The 19551-nt window shown below is 43.0% G+C and overlaps 1 protein-coding gene across 1 annotated transcript; it reads right to left on the bottom strand.

The window, feature by feature from the left end:
- Window positions 1-333: 333 nt before the first annotated feature.
- Window positions 334-13968, bottom strand: TPH1 (tryptophan hydroxylase 1; the record flags this gene model as incomplete). The annotated part of the gene is made up of 11 exons (XM_082317405.1): window positions 334-1318; window positions 1606-1739; window positions 2308-2403; window positions 3513-3639; window positions 4150-4285; window positions 4770-4966; window positions 6498-6565; window positions 7311-7411; window positions 8815-8998; window positions 9981-10118; window positions 13900-13968. 11 exons carry the CDS (start codon window positions 13966-13968, stop codon window positions 1144-1146), a joined length of 1425 nt encoding a protein of 474 aa, XP_082173531.1. The 3' UTR covers window positions 334-1143.
- Between the last annotated feature and the right edge of the window lie 5583 nt (window positions 13969-19551).

The following is a 19551-nucleotide window of genomic DNA, read 5'->3' as shown; positions in this document are numbered from 1 at the left end:
ACCACTTGTAAAGTATACCTAATTCCAAAGAGCACTTTACGCTACAAGGTAGTTTGTTGCATTCATAGCCACAGAATTCCTATGAAATGGAAAGGTATCATTTGCTTGATAGGGAACAAAGGTGTTCAGGCCTAGTAATGAAGAAACAAAATGTATCTTTGTGCAGTTTGTGCAGGTCAATAAAGTGACCGAGCAATCAATAGGATACTTAATCTTGCAAAAAGCCAGACTAGACTATGCACTATGGATGTTATTTTAAACTTTGGTGTTATTTTAGAACCGATGAAACTATTTTGAATATTAAATTGTAATTTGGAAACGGTTTTAGGCTTTGTGCTAAGTCAGTACCTGATGGCATGCTATATTTTTTGCTAAATTAATTCAATCAGGAAAAAGGCAAATGATATTTCTGTAAGGAAAGGTCTTCCCTCAGGTGCAACGTCAAGGACAGCAACAAAAATCCTGACTCTCTGAGCCGATAGCAATCGCTTAAAAGAAACAGAAGTAGGATTTCATGCAACAGCTCTGTATCTCTGCCTTATACTAGAAGCACACCAAACAGCACATTTGAAATTCTTTGGGGACAAGAACGATCCCTTTGAAAGGAAGATTTGACCCCTCAGTTTTATCATGGTGAACCTCCAGCTATTTGTGTCCTGATGCCTGTGTTGTAATCGTTCAAGTTTTAAACTTAGTAGCACAGACCTAGAAACACTGATTACTATAGCTTCTATGCTATAAAGTCTGCAATGCTATAAAATTAGTAGCATAGACTACTACAGTCAGAAACGGACATTTCCCTGTGGCAAATTTTTCCATTATTGCCTCATAAGCCACCTTCTGCAGCATCTGGTCCCAGCCCTGATCCACAGACTACACTTTTGCTCCAGTCTAGCAATTTCTCTATTCTCCCACCAGCTTCTCAAAGGCAACTCCAGGCCTTTTTTATCCAAGGGGGATGGAGGAATACATTCTGTAAGGGACTTTATACAGAGGAACAAGATAAAGCAATTATCCTTATGGGCCATTCACTCTTCCATTTGTAAAGGAGAGAGTTCTGCATACAACACATTACATGCCTAGAAAGAAATCAGTAGGGAAAAGAAAAGAGTTGCCGAGTGCACCACACTGCTGACAGGGGTGTTAAACTTCCAGCTGCTTGCCCATCTTGCTGAGGGCATCGCTGACAATGTCCAGCTCATGACGTAGCTCATTCACCACGCTGGCGATGCTCTTCATGTCTTTCAGGATCTGCACACTTTGAGTATATGGATTGTACTTCACGCCAAATGGGCGCTTGATGGTTTTTGCAAACTCTCTATTCAAGTAAAAAAGAGAGGGAGTTATAAACAAAACAAATGTATCCTCTGTATGTAGTCAGTATCAATAACCACTTTTCTAAACGACTTTCTTAAAAATAGTTGTTACATAGCTCATCGTCTTTCCCACCCAGTACATGGAAGACCAAGCAAATACTAACCTCAGCTTTCCAAACCCATGAAAGATAATTATAAAACTGTGGTAAGAATATAAGGGTTTGGTGCTGCTACTGAGAGATGCATGAAATCAAACCCGCTTTTATAAAACAAGGAAGAAAATCTGTACCTCATCTTTTCCTTTGCTTCTTCAAAACTTTCAGAAACAAAGTAAACCTCCTGGAAAGTTGTAATGAGGCATTCTTGCTTGCAGGTGACCTTTGGATCAAAAGGCTTGACTTTGGCACTGCCAGAGAGTGAGTGCTGGTAACATAATGGGTTATCATGTGTCAGAGGAACATCACCACCCAAATAATCCACAAGGAAGATGACATGAGGTAGAGTGAATAAAAAAAGATTAAGTGAGACCATATTTAGTGTATTGCTTCTTAAAATTTTTATCTGCAGATGAACAGTGGTTAAAGCTTAACAAACGGCATAACTCTGAATAGTCACATTCTGCCAATCTGGGTCAAAAAAGGGACTCCTCAGACACAAGGCTCATGTGTAAACAAGAGCAATATTTTCAGAATCTGGTTAAACCAGCAGAGCTTTATTCTGAAAATAGTTATCGGAACCTAACATTAAGAAATACCAGTCATCTAATGCTTCCTGCGAAAGAGAGGGGAGCTGCTCAGCATACACCCAGAAGCAGACTGTCCAGTGATTATTGCCACTGTCCAGTGAATTTGCTTAAAGTCTCATAGATATCTAGGAGTCTTCAAAAGAAGGATTTTTAGAACTATACTTCATAAAAAACAGGGCAAAACAGTGACAATAATAATCACGTACAAACAAAGAAAAGAGGTAAATAAGCAGTAGATATTCCTACCTTGAGCTCACTAATTGAAGAGAGCAGGCCAGCCCCATAAACTCGTAGCTGTCCCTCTTGCTTGCACAAGCCAAACTCTACAGTGAAGAAGTAGCACTGAAACAGAGAAAGGAGTAAAATAATTCAGCCTTCAGCAAACATACTGTGGTGAACTAGATGGGGGCATTTCGATTTGTAGGTAGTGTCAAACGGTTGCAAATATCAGACAGTCATCACTTGGTTATCCTTTTCAGGTATTTAAAGAGGAGCGAAGCCAGAATGGAAGGGTAAAGAACCACAAGATTGCATGTTTCTCATAAGAAAGATTGACATTATAGATCACCCAAATAGGCTGGAAGGTGTTAATGTCAATAGGAACATGGAAACATAAATCTGTTTTGAGAAATACTGTCATGACAGCTTCAGCTTAAAAGAAACACCAGATAGAGAGGATCTCTGTGAGTGAAAACATCAGCCCACTACAGTTTGTTCCTTATTTGCTTAGTGGCCTGTAAAATGAAAGATGTTTAGTTTGCTGGATTTCAGGATTTCTGCAGGCATATGGGGAGGAACACTATTTTCATAGATGGCTTAATTCTGCTCCCACTGAAGGTAGTAGAAATTTTACCACTCGCTACACCAGGGGGGGAAGAATCAGCAAACCAGTTCTTTCACAATTTCTGGCATCAATTATTTTTCATCTAAATTTAATTTTCATCTTAAAATATTTTTGCCAAAACATTCAGAAATTCAAATCAAGGAAATAAGAATAATTGATATTATTTGAATTTCTTGGCTGAAAAGTATCTAATGCTAGTGCTCACCACGTTCAGTGAAAACACCATATCATTTCAATTCATTCTACACATTAAAGAAACAGATTACTCTTAAAATCATTGCATCACATTCCCAGAAGTAAAAAGATTTTGTTGCGAAGAAATAGACCATAGAATTTCATTCTGGAAGAAGTGATCTACCACCAGAAGTTGCACCCTTACTTGACAGCCAAGCGAAGAAAAACACCAATCATATCAACCTTAAAACGTACTTTTTCCTAGCATGGAAAATTGTTATATGCTCTAAAAGCCAAGAACCAGTGAAACACATAGGTCTAGCAGCTGGTGTGGTTAATGTTGATGTGAAGCTCCAAATTTATTCAGTGGAGTGGGATCAGCCTCGTAAAGCACAAAGCTTTCAATAGGATCACCAGGCACTGAAACACTCACTGTTGCCAGTTTTTGGACAGCCTCATCTGATGCCCCAAGTGATGCAAGACCAATTTCCTGGGAGAACTGAGCAAAACTGGGTTCAGCCAAAAGAGGGACATGGCCTAGGAGCTCATGACAGGTATCACTGCAAAAAGAAACAAAACAAGAAATCTCACAATCTGTCTTTGTGGTAGAGTGAAAAAGCAGCACCACTGAAGAGATACAATGTCTTGCATTAAACTATTTAATATCCAAAAGACAGAAAAGTGTCAATCATATTCAGCTGAAAGCAATTGAGTAGGTCATACCAGCTCTACATAAGTATATAAACTCAGATTTTCAAGTGAAGCTGTCTAAAATTAAGATCTGAGCTCCACATTTATGAGGCAATTGAATATTAAACAAACTCTGCACACAATGACATCAGTAAGAGCTCTCCAATAACATGCTGTACTTTTGAAAATCCTGTACTTATGAAGGTGGCACCTGAGCATGCTAAAACTTCATTACATTCAGCGTGAAGGCTGAGTCTCCAGCACCTTAAAAAATAAGTTTTCTTGCTGGTGTTCTTGAAAAGCTTTTAAGTAGCTTGACTCTAGGCAGTGAGATTCAAAACTCCCTCCCTCAAATTCTACCCCAAGATTAAATGACTCACGGCTCTGGTGTATAGAGAGGGTCCGAGCTGTGTCTAACATACTGAGTGCAGTGAAAAACTCTGAATGCTAATCCTGCCAAGAAGTCTCTGGGCGATAGATATCCAGCAACAGGGCGAATGGTGAAACCTGTGCGCTCTGAAAAGGAACAGAGAAATTGTACATTGGTTTAGTGTAGAATTGCACAACGTTGTCACCTTTCCTGCTACAACTGGGGTAAAAGTCACAGCACTACCTTGGCCTAAGAGCATGTGGGAAAATTAGGCACAATTAGAAAAATTAGGCCTAATCTTGAGAATGACCAATATCTAGTAAAGACGCCCCTACCTCTGTATAGCTGGATTTCCTATGATTTCACACCTAGAGCCAATGTAATACAGCTAGGTATCTCTTCAGCCAGTCCTAATAGTGTCTTCAGAGGTAGCATTGCCCCACAAATGTCACTGTTTGTATATATTCAAGACACAATACATTAAAACATTGATGGCCAAAGGGCCTCTTAAAGGACCAGAATGAATACAAGCAAAAAAGTGACCAAGGATGTTTCTCCATGCCCATATAATAGCAGTGTGATTTGCAACGGACCTTAGTTCCTTTTTGTGTAAGAAAATTAGTACATTACCTTTCAGGAAGTGGGACACATCTTCCAGCTGGGGGATATTGTCTTCCCTGTACCCACAGTATTTGGTGAGCAAGGGTAAGTTTTTAAGGTACTCTCTGCAGGCATGAGTTGGGTAAAGCTTGTTAAGCTCTCGGTACACAGTCCCCCAAGTCTTGATCTCCTCCTCAGTGAATTCAATCTTGGGAATCGGGTCACCACTACAAAGAGAAGAGGAAGAAAGGACATTCCTTGGTAAATGGCTAATAACAGATGACTCATCTACTTACTATTGTTATTTAACATTTATATGGCTGTGACATCCGATCGGGGTTAAGACCCCATTGCATTAGGCACTGTCAAATACACAGTGAGATCTGGTCCCTGCCCTGGAGAGCCTTTAGTGAAAGGGCTTGCTCTCTTTTACACCTAAATCAACTAACAGGAATCTTTGTATTGACCTCACTGGAGCCCGAAAGCTTCGGTCCTGTAAACAGTTTCTTAGGTGTTTAATGCAGAGAGCAAAATTTAAAATACCTGCAAAACCTTTACGGCTTCAGGAGCTGAGAACACATCCCTTTCCCTGTAGGACTTCCCTGTCTACAATTACGTTCCATTACCTTTTTGATTTGTTTTAGAAAAAAAGAATTCCCTAAATTAATAACACAATGTGTGGAAGTAGCTAAATAGACACATTAAGTAAAAATCGTGCTTCTATGCAGAGGAGACAAGCGTCTGTCTGAACATATTAACTGTAGTCCACCTCTCCTATTTAGCCCTCAGGATCTTGATTAAAGTGGATGATAGCAAGGGTGTGACCTAAAGCCCACCGAAAGCAACGGGAGTGTTACGCTGAGCTTCCACTACCAGCCAGGTAACCGGCATGGCAGATGCTTTCCCAAGGGAATCTCTGTTAACAACACATTAACAGCAACCGGCTCTGTGCTGTGGTAACCAGTTGCATTAATACAGAGTGCAATAGAGCTCTAGATACCCACCATTTATAGGTTATTTCCAATTGAGGAACTTGGCATCTAAATTCAAGCAGGCAGCAGCAACGTGAAAATCACGTTTAGAAAGAATTTACAGCACTGGGCTATGAAACTCTTACTGCTTTAAGAGCTCCCTCCCCCAAGCAGCATCTCTGAAGACAGAAGCTCTTCAAGTTTCTTTTCACAGAAAAAGTCTTATCTACACATCACATGCACTAGTCTGAGGCAGGAAAGAAAACTCAAGTATTACCATTTGCCCAGAGAGCTTACACTCAGTGGTCAATGGGCCATATATTGGGTTTTGCCTCCCCTCCCTCTCCTTCGCAGAGACCGGTCTGCCCTAGTCAAGTCAGTATGTCCTGCCACAGGCAGCTGTGCAACACGCACTGTCCACCCTCTTCCTTTGTTGCACCCATTTCCAGAGAAGTGGGAAGGGACCGCAGAGTCCCAGTGCACCACACTGCAGGAAGCCCACGCTGGCATCGCTGCCCATCTGAGGATCAGCGCTGCCGCAGGTGCCATAATGGCCGAGCAACCACGAGCTGATCCTCAGACCGATCAGAGGCCCAGGGAGCTGTAAGATGGCCTAGATCTTTTAATCTTGTCTTACGTCTCCCTTCGTTTTATCCCTCCAGCTCTGATTCCTGAGCCAAGCACGTCTCAGCGAGATCTGAGCCCAGGGAACGTGAGCCCCTGCCAGTCCACTCTGCTATTATTTCAAAGCACCCAGAAGGCTTATTCTGGAAGAAGTCGAGCTTACTGTTTGTAGTTCATAGCCAGGTCTGCAAAATACTTTCGCCTCTTGCGATAGACATTGTCTTTGAAACCCTGGGGGAGGAGGAAGGGGAAAAACAAAGTTAAATGAGTTTCCAAACTGTAGTAAACTAATTAATTTAAAATGAGACACTTGAAATTTCTTCAGTTGGGAAATATAGAAGTATGCTGTGTAAGAATGAGAGGACAGGGCAGGAACCTCATAACTGTAGTCTGAAATGTTTAATAACTGAACTAAGCAAATACTCCAATTCAAAGAAAGGATCAGCGGTTTTATGAATGCAACTATATATTCAGTAGACAAGGATTCATTTTAGTCATATCAGTATTTATACAAATTTTGTTACTTGCTTGATTATTCTAAATTACAGGACAAATTGCTCATTTGCACTGCCCAAGTACCAATTTGTTTGCTCCATTTATATTAAGGAAGAAAGAAAGAAAGAAAGAGGAGGAACCAAGCCTGCCTCACAACAGCTTTTGGTTTTTGTTTTGGGTTGTTTTGTTGGGTTTTTTTGTTTGGTTGGTTTTTTTTAAATTTGTATGCGACCACTCAGGGCCTAGACCTGGAGTCCTCACACGAGTAAGCCTTGTAGAAAGGCACAGGAGCTGAATTCAGTGACAGACTTGCCTGAACTAGGAAGATGACATGAAACTCTCAAGAGAAGGTGCTAGAACCCACAGAGGCACCATTGAGGGGAAGGAGAGGGAGGAGGAAAAGCTGCAATTTTTTTTAAAGTAAGCTCCACAAAGTACATTTTCACTAAGGATTGAGCATAGCAGGGGAAAAGATACTTACTGGATGGTCAGCATCCAAATCGGACCCGTACATCAGCACTCGGTTTGCACACTTATCCAAATCTGAGATCTTCTTCGGAAACCAGGGAACATTCTCCATGTCTAGGGATCGCATGGAATCCACAAAGTTATTAATAACGCTGAGCATGCTGAGGGAGGAAATGCTACTTTCAAGTATGGCTATGGCGGTTACAAGCGAAATCTATAAATTAAAAGGGTCACGAATAAGACAAGGGAGTCTACTGCCTATCTGGCACCAGCCTACAGCTCACACTTCCTCCTCTGTCACTGCCACAGTCTGCCTACAGAGCACAGCCAGCTCCAAAGTGTCCAGGGGAGGAAACAGTTAATACGGGTTTTCTGTGTCCCTTAACTGTTAGTGCTGTTAATGTTAGAGTAGTATCTAGAGGCTCCCACTGAGACAAGGCCTCCTTGTGCACACTGCTGTGAATCTTCTAGGGTACAAAGTGTGCAAAGGAGCAGAGGAGCGATTTGACTGTGGTCCCTGGGCAGAGAGAGAGCAGGTTTGAGCCCTCCCGTTCTGCTTTACTGACCACAGGAAATAAAGGTTGTTCTGTGGTTACGCACCTCAGAAGCATCCAGCTTTGCTGAGAGGATGGAAGGGAAGAAGACAAGAAGGAGGCAATTTCAGCCCTGCAGCCTCAGAGAGATGCATCATTACAGTTTTGCCACTAATTGAGGTTTTTTTAGCCCAAGAGAGTTTATAACCAAGCTCTTGGCAGAGATGCTCTTCAGTTTTCTTAAAAAGGACAGGGGGAGTGTATAGATTGAAATGCCCCTTACTTAGGGCTAACATAAGCTGTTTTTATCCAAGAGACACCAGATCTCACCTTCCCCTGCCTACCAGCCTGTGCCAAACACAGTGGCCGAGAAACGCATGGGACCAACTTTTGCTGCCCTGAACTTTAGGCATCTCTTTAACTAGAAGCAAAGGTAAACAGGATATGAAGCATCCTAAAGTTAAAAGGCACCTCTTTCACACTAATGTGAGTAACCAGTTACAATGAAAAGTGGTAAAAAAAAATTTAAATCAAGAGCTACATGAGGAAACTGCAGAATCCACCTCCCACTCTCACCAGTGTCTGAACTGAACTGGGATCTGTCAGTATTACACCTCTGTCATCATGGTGTACAGCCCCTAGCCAAGCCCTGCATTCAGACTTTGCCTACGTGCCGTCCTGCATTGGCCTGCACGGGTGCAGGGACTCCCACTCATGCCGGTTGCGCTGTGCTGAGAAAGGACAGGAGGACAGACAACGGACATGCAATTTGCACCAGACCGAAACCGCTTGTATTCCTAGGCGACACCAGCCAACGCAGCCCTGCTCATACCAACCAAACTACACTCATCCACAACACAGAAGCATAAACCTAGTAGCTACTGATTGAAAACACTACACAAATGCAGATGTGGACACCATAAAAAGATTTCAAACCAACACATTGGGAACTGCATTTTCATCAGAACTGCCTTTTGTACTTACCATCTTCCTGGACATTGAAATGCTCTGTTGGGTTCACAGAGACAATGTTGACGTGGGATTTCAGGAGCTGGAAGATTTCATTCAGTTGTTCCCTGTTACTGTCACAGTCCACAAAGATTTCAAACTCAGAATTTCGTCTCTTGGACTTCCGTGACTCAATGTGTACCAGATTTACATGCTTCTCCTGTTTTTGTAAGAAGTAATGTTTTCAAATGCATTGACTAAAAACTAAAATTTGTTTTTCAAACAAATATTCACCACCTTTGTGAAGCTATTTTAGTTAATTGGATCTCTTGGTAGCAATTTGCTTCTTGGAGGGGGGGGGAAATGGTTTGATTTTAAGAAGCCTCCCATTCAGAAGAAAATGAAAGAGAACCTGTGTTCTTTCAATTTCATTTACATTCAGGAAGCACAGAAAGACACAGTCAGGAGGTTTAAATTCATAGACCCTTTTCTTTCATCTCTCCCATAAGAAGCTGATTAGCAACTGGCTCTGAGGAAATTCTCCAAAATGCCAATCACGTCACCATATAATTATCTCACAAGTAAGCAAGGGATTTAAAAGCAGTAGTTCTCAGGGCATAAATTTCACTTTTCTTTTATTTGAAAAATTATTTAATCATATGTTTTATATCAGGAACACAGAGAAAACCCCAGGCTAAGACACGCAGGGTCAGATGACAGAGCACAGTGGCACTGCACGTATTGCTTGCACAATACCTGCCCAGCAATCGAAGGAGTGCGGTTGTGCAGTTGCAGTTCCTCCGTCACCCGCAGTCTGGCTAAGCAGGGTGACAAGGGCACTGGACTCAACCTAGTGTGGGTCAGCACCCCAAGTGTCTGCCTGCCATCGGCAGGAGCTTCAAACCCACCTCTTACATGCAGTAGAAACAATGAGTGCCAATCCTCTTTTCACGAGGGGGAAAAGACAAAACTCTCTCAGTCTTTAGTAGGTGCAGATGATACATTTTGTATAGATTTTTAGCCAGCCAGCATCTAATTTCTGAGGCATAAATTTGCCTTCGTGGGTAATTTTGGGTGCAAAGTAGGATCCAGGTTAGGAATGACATGCTTAATAAATGGATGTAATTAATTCTAGTGCGTTCCAAAACTATCCTTATAATTTAAAAATACAGAGCTGCTATAGCAATGTGATTATTACATACCTGAAAGAGTTTTAATGCTTTTACAAGTCCTCCAACTTCATTCTTCAAGGAAAAAATGATGGCTGTTCTTCCTCTTTCAGATGCATGGTCTTCGTTCTCTTTATTATCTTCAATCATCATGTAATTTGACTTATTTAACTAAATGCAAACAAACAAAAAGATTTTTTTGAATGGCTAGTAGTGCAAAAAGTATGAAGTTTTACACTTCAGTTTGTCTTGGGGTAATATTGTGCTTTGATTAATCAACCACAAAAGGAAAGGTGCCAATTAAATCCTTACACAATAACAGGCATAAAGTTAGGCACACATAGAAACTGTGAGAGCTGAGGATGAAATAGTGAGATTTCTTTTTTTCAGCTGAATGATTTTATAGACATCTTTAGTCATTCTCTAGGATGCAGAAAATGTTTTCAAAGTATAGTTTATAATTAGCATTGGTATTTTTGGCGGGAGGGAAAGGAGCTGTAAGATGTCAGCAGAAATAAGTTGAACAAAATACTTGTTAGCAAATTCAATGAACATTGGTAAAGAGAATAAACCAAAACCTGCTGGATATAGGTAGGAAAAGATGGATCAGGATTTAGTAGATCAGAACTGAAAAAAATCATTGCCTTTCTCTGGCTACATAACTGTAAAGCATTGCTTTTACAGAGAAAGGAGACAAAACCTAAGGAGTTAAAGCGTTGTGCTGACCAGAATCTGTTGACTATAGAGACAGTCCCACTCTGATCAACCACAACCAAGCTATTCCATCTGTCAGGTCCCCTAATTCACATGCCAAACCCTTATCATAATCACCCAAATCACACACTAAGTTTTTTCATACAACCAACACTGTAGGACCACGTGGTTTTGCACATTACTAGTGATCACACCCCTGACTGTGTTGAAATCAGTGGATATCACAGACCATATTCTTAGCCACATGTAGCCAGGCCATAAATAGAGATAATATAGAAACAATTAAGAATGCAGAAAATGCAAAGTACAGAAAAAATACAAAGCAGAGGCTGTGTCTCATATGTCTTCAAACCTTGCAAAAAGAAAAAAAAAGTGAGGTTTCTGAAGGAGCCAGTGAGAAAGAGGAGAGAAACAATGGAGGCACATTATTGCTATTTGGAATTATTTTTTGATTTGGCAGAGTTTTTAAAGATATGACTATCTGGTGACAACTCATCGGGAATGGAAAGAGCAAAAATAAGAATGCAATCAAAATGCAGCAGTTGCATTGATTCCCTTCTACAGTCTCTCCAACTTTAACCTCTTCAAAATGGATAATGCTGTACAGTTAAGTATTTCTATCTATAACAGATAAGTTTAAAGATAAAAACCAGATTTTACCTATCTTTTATCAAAATGTTCCCATTTATCTTTCAGATTAAGAAAATAATCTGCCTAACAAAATAATGAAGTTAGTTAATTTTAAATTGAGTGGTTTACAACACAGCAGATATTTGATGCTGCTCTAAAAAAGGTTTCAAGCAGGTTACTAGCTGTGAGCTCTGTAAGGTGCAGAGGTGGTATCCCATGGAAGGGGTCTCACTCCAAGCCCACTGATGCTCATGGAAATATAATTACTGGATTTCTGACCTGGTCCTCATCTCTAACAAGTTGTCACTATACTAGCCCGGACAACAGTGTCAGTCCATCACACTGTTTCTGATCCAGCAAAGCCACTGCTCTCCATCAACTTGAGTCCAGACATCAAATTCTCAGCTGAAAGTGGGTGATGGGGCCCAATCCAAGTTCTGCTGAGCAGTCTGCAGGTTTCACAGCTCATTTGAGCAAGCGTCAGATCAGGATCACAAGAGCCAGGAACAGGCACTGAGTAAGGGTACTCCAAGCAGAGAAGAAAAAAAACCAATAACCCCACAATTACATATACGTTATTGGTTATTTTCTCAAGTGCAGAGACAGCCATTTGCGCGAGCCAAATCCTACTCAGATGATACTGCTGTAGAAGAAGCTGGATGCAAAGAAGTCTCCATTACAAATAGAGTTGAGTGGTGGTCTTTGAAGGCAAAAACTGTTAGGCTGTTTTATATATACGGCTTATACACAGCATGTTGGCTTGATTCCACATTCAGGATCATTGACTTAAGATCAGCTTATGAGATTTGGCATAGTTGCATGCAATATTATAAAGCGCACAGCTAGGACAAACTACCTGCATTGAAGACTAATGTTCTTATTTTGTATTTTGCTAGTGCAGCCAACATTGTGTTCAGGATCACGTGACAACATTTGTAAAGTAGTATGTTTAAGAGACCAACGGAGAAAATACAACAAAACACAATGTGTTCTTACATTAAGTTCTAAAAATTACTTCTAACTTATGAATTTGAAAAAAGTTGTGGAAGAGAAATTCAGATGCCTACAATGCCAAATGCACACCACTTACACCTTTAACCATAAACCGACATTAATCTTTGGCTTTCAATTAAAAAAAATTGACTGAAAACAGGTCTGCATTAATGCAGCAACCGTTTTGGTGCAAGACAACAAGAGAAAATAGTAATGCAAAAATAAGTCCTCTCCTCCAACAGCTGCACCCTCACTTCCATTTTATTCTGTATCAGTAACTCAGCTCTAATCAACTCTGACACTTTTCCTTTGCATGTTAACACATTTGAGCTGGGGAGGGGAGGGTGTGGAACTAATATTGCATTGATGCTTATTAATGATGCAAATCATTAACTGATTTCCCATCAACCTGACTCAAGTCTTAATGAAAATACACAAACACAAGGATACTCTAAAGCCCTTATTTAGATAGATATCTAGGTGTCTCCTGGTTAAAGATGGCTCCTTTTGGAGCCCGTAGCAATTACCTTCCCTTTCTCCCTCTCCACAAAGAATATTCTCTGTGAGACAGCTATTTGAGGGTGTATATTTTGTGCCTTAATTCTTCATATTAATGGATAGCTAAGATTTAAAATTGTCCAAACATACTTGTCTAAAGGAAACTACATTTTAGAACTATAAATTAAAGACCAAAAAAATCTTTTTAAAAATACATTTGATACAGATTGCCATTAATTGTACTTGATAAAAAGTCTCAACAGGCATTTTGTATCCTCCTCCCTCTTTAAGTAGCCGCTTACGTTGTCACTGTCCTTTTGACACACTTAGTAGGGAAGGACGAAGACTTGATCTTATGAGTGACCACGACTAGATGTCCCGTTACAGGGAAGTTTTTCAGCCACACCAAAGGTTTTCCTTATATTTAGTTCTCAGACACCAAACCAAAAGCCGTGCTGAACAGTTTATTCGGCTTCCAAAGATCTGAGGGATACGGCAAAACAATCTTTTGTGAAACTTCACTCCACTACAGTCAGCATTCTTGTTGTTGCAAGGAATTTTACTGACATTTTAAACTGTACAGTATCAATAACGGCATCCAACATCTAAGCACTGATTTTATCTCATCTGATGTACTAAGCAGACTCCCACTGTAACATGAAATAATCCGGTAGTGGATTATTCTGGGCTATATCGCACGCTCTATCTTCTAAGCAACGATGCACCAGAGGTTACTTTTGTTCTACCTTAATTTCACCTGCTCGCATTTGAGTTTTGCCGCTCTTCCCCCGCTTCTGTCGGGAACAGCAGCAGGGGTCCGCCCCGTCCCAGTCCCCGCGGCACCGAGCGCTCCCGCCGCCGCAGCAGCGCCCCGGGGCGCCCGCCGCCGCCCGGCTGCGCGGGGCCAGAGCGCTCCCCTTCCCCGCCGGAGCCACCGCTCCCACAACCGCAACAGCCAGGCGGCAGAGCCGCCGCTTCAGAGCGGCAACGTTTTTCCCGCAAGCCGGGACCGGCCCCGGCGTCGCAGCGCTGCCGCCGGGGCCGGTCAGCCCCGAGCCCGGCCCGGCCCGGCCCGGCCCGGCCCGCACCTCCCCTGCGCCCCGGCCGCACCCCTCACCTGGCCGGCGGCCTCCCGCGGGCAGGGCGCCGCCTCCAGCGAGCCGTCGCGGCGGGGCGCGGGGTGCATGGCCGCGGCGGGACCGGGCCGCGGCGGGACGAGCAGCGCCCGGCCCCCGGCGGCCGCTTTATGGAGGGGGCGAGAGCCGCCCCCGATCGCCCTCCGCGGGGGGCGGAGGCGGCGGGGGGGGGGGGGGGGGGGGAGGGAGGCGGGGGGAAGCGGCGCCCGCCCCAGCTGAGGAAGGGGCCCGTTAACCCTCCTGATCGTACCCGCTGAAAGCTGTTTGTTCAAACACCGGTTGTGGAGCCGCCAACCACCCACCATCTCCCACCCACCATCTTCACACCCCGAAAAAACCCGCACAATACGAGGTGCTTTCCCTCCTGAGTTACACCTCCTTGGTCACCTGCCTAACGAAGATCAAGGGGGGGTCAGAGAAGACTGTCTTTTTGTGGGTTTTGTAGCCAACGCGAGTTTGCACCCCACAGGGCTGAGGAGAGCGAGCCTTGGGCTGGAGGAGGCCTGTCTGCCACCATCGTGTCCACGCAGCCTCCTCCCAACGTGCGTCCGCTCATCGCAAATTAATATATACGCTGCCTGTGGGAAAAGGAAGGCAAACTGCATAATAAACGAGACCTTGTGAGGGCTGAGTCCGCAGCTGAGGGTAAATCAGCAGAGTTGCCTGCAAGGCAATGCTTTAGCTACAGGGAATCAGCAGCCCAGGTGAGGAGCTCCCCTAAATGCTCTGCAAAGCTGCTGCACAAGTGTGCAGTGGAGGATGTAGTCCCAAAGAGAAACACGGCGGGTAGACGTCGCGAGTTATTCGCTAAAAATAACAGTGCATTTGTTTCTGTGAAAATAAATTGCAGCACATTACTTCTTTTTTAAAAAACTTCTGCACTTACAGGAAGAATAACTACATTTCAATTAGCAGGAAAATATATATTTTCATATCTCATATATAGTGTCATTTATTTTCTGTATAGATCTAGACATATGTTTATATTTTAGAAACTATCATGGTTTTTAGACTCCAATAAGCCCAGTCCTCACTGTCTCCTCTCAGCTCAGACTTGGCAACAACATTAAGATAATAGGATTTGTGGTACGCAGCAGGAGAAGCCAAAACACTCCCCAGGAACATAATCCCGTGGAGACTTTAGGGGTCCGGGGGAGGAGAGATTGATTGGTTTGTGTTGGGCACGGGGCTGCTGAAAAACTGGTTCTGGTCTTTCCTTATGTTCCTTACAAACCTACCTTTCAAAGAAACGCTCAAAAATCAGCAACGACTAGTTTACCCTAATTTACTCAAGTGTCTGAAAAATCTCCAGTATTTTTCTCTTCAGTGCCTAAAGTATTGAAACCTTGATTCCAGATAGATCTCTTAAACACTAGTGTAATGCAAATGATAAATTATACTGATGAAGCCAATATGCAAGCTAGCACCTAACTGAGGCAGACACAGTCACACTTGCACGGACATCTCCAATGGTGTCAGTGTCTTCCATCTTCCTAGAAGACACTGAACTTCAAACAGCCCTGTTTCTAAGAGGCCTGAGGGTGACTAGCTCTGCCCTTCAGACACAGCAGGGGATTGAAAGAGCAGGGCTGTAGGTGATGACATAGCTGGAAAAGCCAGTTTGTTCCAGTTTGCTAATGGGATGTATTTCATGACCAGATGTTTCAATTTTCCCTTCATAAAGAAAATGCAGTATTTATTCACACTATGTCTTAGCTCTGCAACAGACATTTCACTTCCTTCTTGCAGAATAGATCTCCCGATCAAACAAGCTGACTCAAAAAGCAAACAATTTGTAGGATCTTTACCCAGAATCTTAAGTATATGAGAGCCTGATATTAATAATGAATCCGTAAACATGGGCACAGTAAGATATTTATGATAGAATATGACTAATCTGTCAGTTTTCCCTAGCTCAAATGCAGCAATAATAAGAACTAACATGTCATTCTGCATATGATTTTCTTTTTAAATTACTCACTAGGTAGCCCTCTAGAAGCTCTTCCATCACAGGTAAGCATCTTTTATTTGGACATCTGGGCTCAGGTTGGGTTTCCAGTACTTCCTGATAGCAGCCAGGTTGAAATTCCCGTGCTTTCTTTTCTGTCAAAATGTTGTGCTCATCCTGGATAAAATTTGGAAGAAAACAAAAGATACAGTTCTCACTCACATTTCCTCAGGCGTCAGAAGACAGCTGAGTTCAGGTCACTTTAACTGTGAATGAAGGGGTTTTTTTGTTGATTTTTTTTTTTTTACTTTTACTCAGATCTGCCTTTCCCTCTCCTTCAAGTGCTATAAGCTTTCACAAGATACATTGGGAAAGCCAGTTTATTCTTGGTGTACACATATGGATCATTCTAGTGTTAAGGGACGTGGACGTCCTCCCCTACAGCCCAGACCTGTAAAGATGTTCAGCAAAGAGTCAGCCACCCTAGCACTTCTGAACACCCGCTTTGGAGCCTCTCTCCCCAGGAGACAACAGAAGCAGTGGTTTGGTTATCATCTATGGGTACCTGAAGGCACGAAGCACAGGGAAGGGCACAGGACAGTCCGAGGGGCCACACCAAGACACAAGATGGTGAAGCTGAGCTCAGCAGAAGCACATGAGCCTCACAGCAGATGAGCACGGAGGGGATACAAACAGAGCTGCCAGCTATGCCAGATTTAAGGGCACTTCCTACCTCCGAGGCCCCAGTCTGGTAAACAGACAGGAGTGCCCCTGCCTCCCATCCTCGCCCTGTCATTTCCAATTTGAGCAGGAGCTTTCTGGGACACTGATCATCCCTCTCCTCATACCTAACACTGCAGAGCCCATGGTCAGCTTGGCCTGTAACTGCTGATACAATGCGAGCAGTACAGTAACAGCCAAGGAAATTTAACCTAATATGAAATTAATTAGTTACATAAAGAGATAACTGGGGTGCCCAGAATTTTAGGAGGCAGATTAAACCTGATTCACTGGTTTAGTAAGAAGTGCTTGTTCACCACAGCCAATGCCCTGTAGTCTGAAAGAGCAGAACCACAAAGCATGAACTGACTCGATTACAGCCCGTTTTCACTGGGTACTCACTGGAGCCTGCTCTGCTCCTCTCCACACAGGGCTTCCAGCTCCTGTGAATCTGCAGATGGTTTTATAGGAGAACTATTTAAAAGGTTTCATCCAAAAGCTGAATCTCCACAGTTTTAGAGCTGTATGATTTCAGAACACCATCACTCTGTTGCGAGCACAACTGCTGCTTTGAGTTTTCACAGACAGCAGGACACTTCTACCTGCTCCCAAAAGCTGGCAGCATATCCTGCCATTTAAGAATGGTGGCTTGGGCCCCTCACCACAGAAAAGAGCAATATGGCACAGCAAAACTGCTGGCAGTCAGGTATGGAGTGCAATGCAAACACAACAGCAACTTGCACAGGTGCTACTCTGCTCATCCTGGGAGGAGGCGGCACAAGCAAAGACTGACCCAGAAAATGTCTGAATTGTCACGGAGTTGGTCTTGCTGGAGCACTGAGGCAGCGAGAGGCCAAAAGTTTTCAATGCGATGTCAGAAGTCTACACAGACCCTGAGGTGGGAAGGAGTTGTGAAGGACAAAGAGATAACCTGGGGCATCAACACCATAGGGAAACAGGCCTCTCCTTATCTCACGAGAGACAAGGCAATACAGTGATTTTTTTTTTTTTTTTTAAAGCCCACGGGAGATTTCTCACATATAGCCTCTCATACAGACAAAGCCCTCCAGACAGATAATCAGCACCTGAGGATCGAGTGCAGGTCTGACCCTGCTCAAAAGTGGGTCAAGCTGATCACACGTTTTGCAAGACAGCGCTTTGCCATGTGCGGCTGCTGCAAAACCTGTTGCACTGGCACAGAGCAACTGCGGTAGCACTCACCATGAAGGCTACGAGAGCTGGCTTTCAATTACATTATTCCCTCATAATTCCTTGTTAAATGAATCCTCCTCTTCTCAGCAGCCTCCAGATCCAAGTGAGAGGGTGGTGTCAGACTGAGAAGTGCCATGTTTTCTGGGTCCTTTGCCAGAGTAGCTCCAGGAATGTCAAGGGGCTCCAGAAGAGGCCCCAACTCTATTCCTGCTTCCCAGCTGCTAACTCAGAGGTGACTCTTCTCCTCTAGTTTTTGGGGGGGTTCTGTTTTATTCTTCAAGGCAGGAACTTGACAGCAGAGTTTGCAACCAGACAGTGGTGCTGACACTTGTGGGTACACATTTGTAGATAAATGCTCTGGAAATTTTTAGGCTGAAAAGTATTAAAAGCAAACTGTCACACCTCCAGATCTTCCCTTCCCTAGAAAGCCACACAGTAAAGGGACTCACTTTTTGCTGTCTATGAAACAGAACAACATGAACCACCTGCCCTATGTCTCCTCTTTCACCCACTCTGAGAAAGTTTGCTGTTCGTGGGTCATAGGTAAAATACGTAGGGACTGAACTAACCTGGAGCATCTTTCCAGATGCAGCACAAGTCTTGTATCCACCAACAGTTTGAGGAAGCTGGTCTGGAAAAAAAAGAAACAGAAAGAAAAAAGAAAAATCAATGTAGTACAGGGGCTCCCAAGTGCTCCAGCACTGGGAGAGAGACAGTCCAAGGGCGATTTTGTTCAACTGGTGACAACTGATGAGGCAAGAACCATGGAAAGGCAGGTTGGGAATGATCTGCAGGGATATTAAACTTCTGCTGAAAGATAAGATTATCTACCTGAACACAGCAAGACTGAAGGAGAGAATCAGTCAGCCCTAAAGTCTTCTCAATCCCATCAAGGTCATCAGTGTGAATTAACCCTTCTCCCCACACGGTAGGAGAAAGTGCACTAATCTCCAATGGGGTAATTTCACAACATCTCTTCTGGGGTATAAACCTCCTTGGCCATCCCTTGGACTTCATTTGACCCGGCCATCTGCCTTTCCAACCAGGAACATTTGCCTGAGGCAATGTGGCCATTTAAAGCTTTTCCAGAAAAAGGTATGAAGTGTTAAATCCCTGAACAAAACAGGTTTAATACGACTTAATACTAAGTCTGCTCTAATCATAATTACCTTCTCCAGAACAGACTAATGCAAATTCTAATCACAGCCCTCTGCCTTTCCATTAATTAACTGCTGCAGACAAGTTATGCCTTTAAGAATCGCATGGCACTTCGGCAAGCACTGTGGAAGCTGCAGGGAAGAGTGAAGATGAGCATCTTGCAGTCCTTTGAAACAGTTTGTTTTCCAATATAGGTTTTACAGATCTTCCTCATATTCTGCTTGCATTTTATGGCTGTCCTAATAAACCAATGCCTGAAAAACTGCTGGTCTGAAAATCTGACTCATTTTCTTTTACTGATTTTTAATATTTATAAAGCATTGATCGTAACAACACCTAAGCAGCAGCACTTGCTTCCATTCACTTTCTAATCTTCATTCTCCCAAAAACTTTGACCTCTCTCACTTAAAGGAAATAACCTATCATTGTGGTTTAGGTCATTTACCCGAATGCTGGGGGTTAAACATCTCCAAATCCAAAAGCTTTTCAAATATTCTAGAAATGTATGGATCTGAAATCCCCAGCTTTCAACAAGGGAATTCTTCCATTTGCTCCCTTCTTCTGTGATCCACCATTCTTCCAACAACCACTTCCC

The sequence above is a fragment of the Platalea leucorodia genome (assembly GCF_965183815.1).
Source record: "Platalea leucorodia genome assembly, chromosome: 7".
NCBI classification, from domain to species: Eukaryota; Metazoa; Chordata; class Aves; order Pelecaniformes; family Threskiornithidae; genus Platalea; species Platalea leucorodia.
The sequence above is the reverse complement of the archived record's forward strand: the minus strand, read 5'-3'. Positions and strand labels throughout refer to the sequence as shown.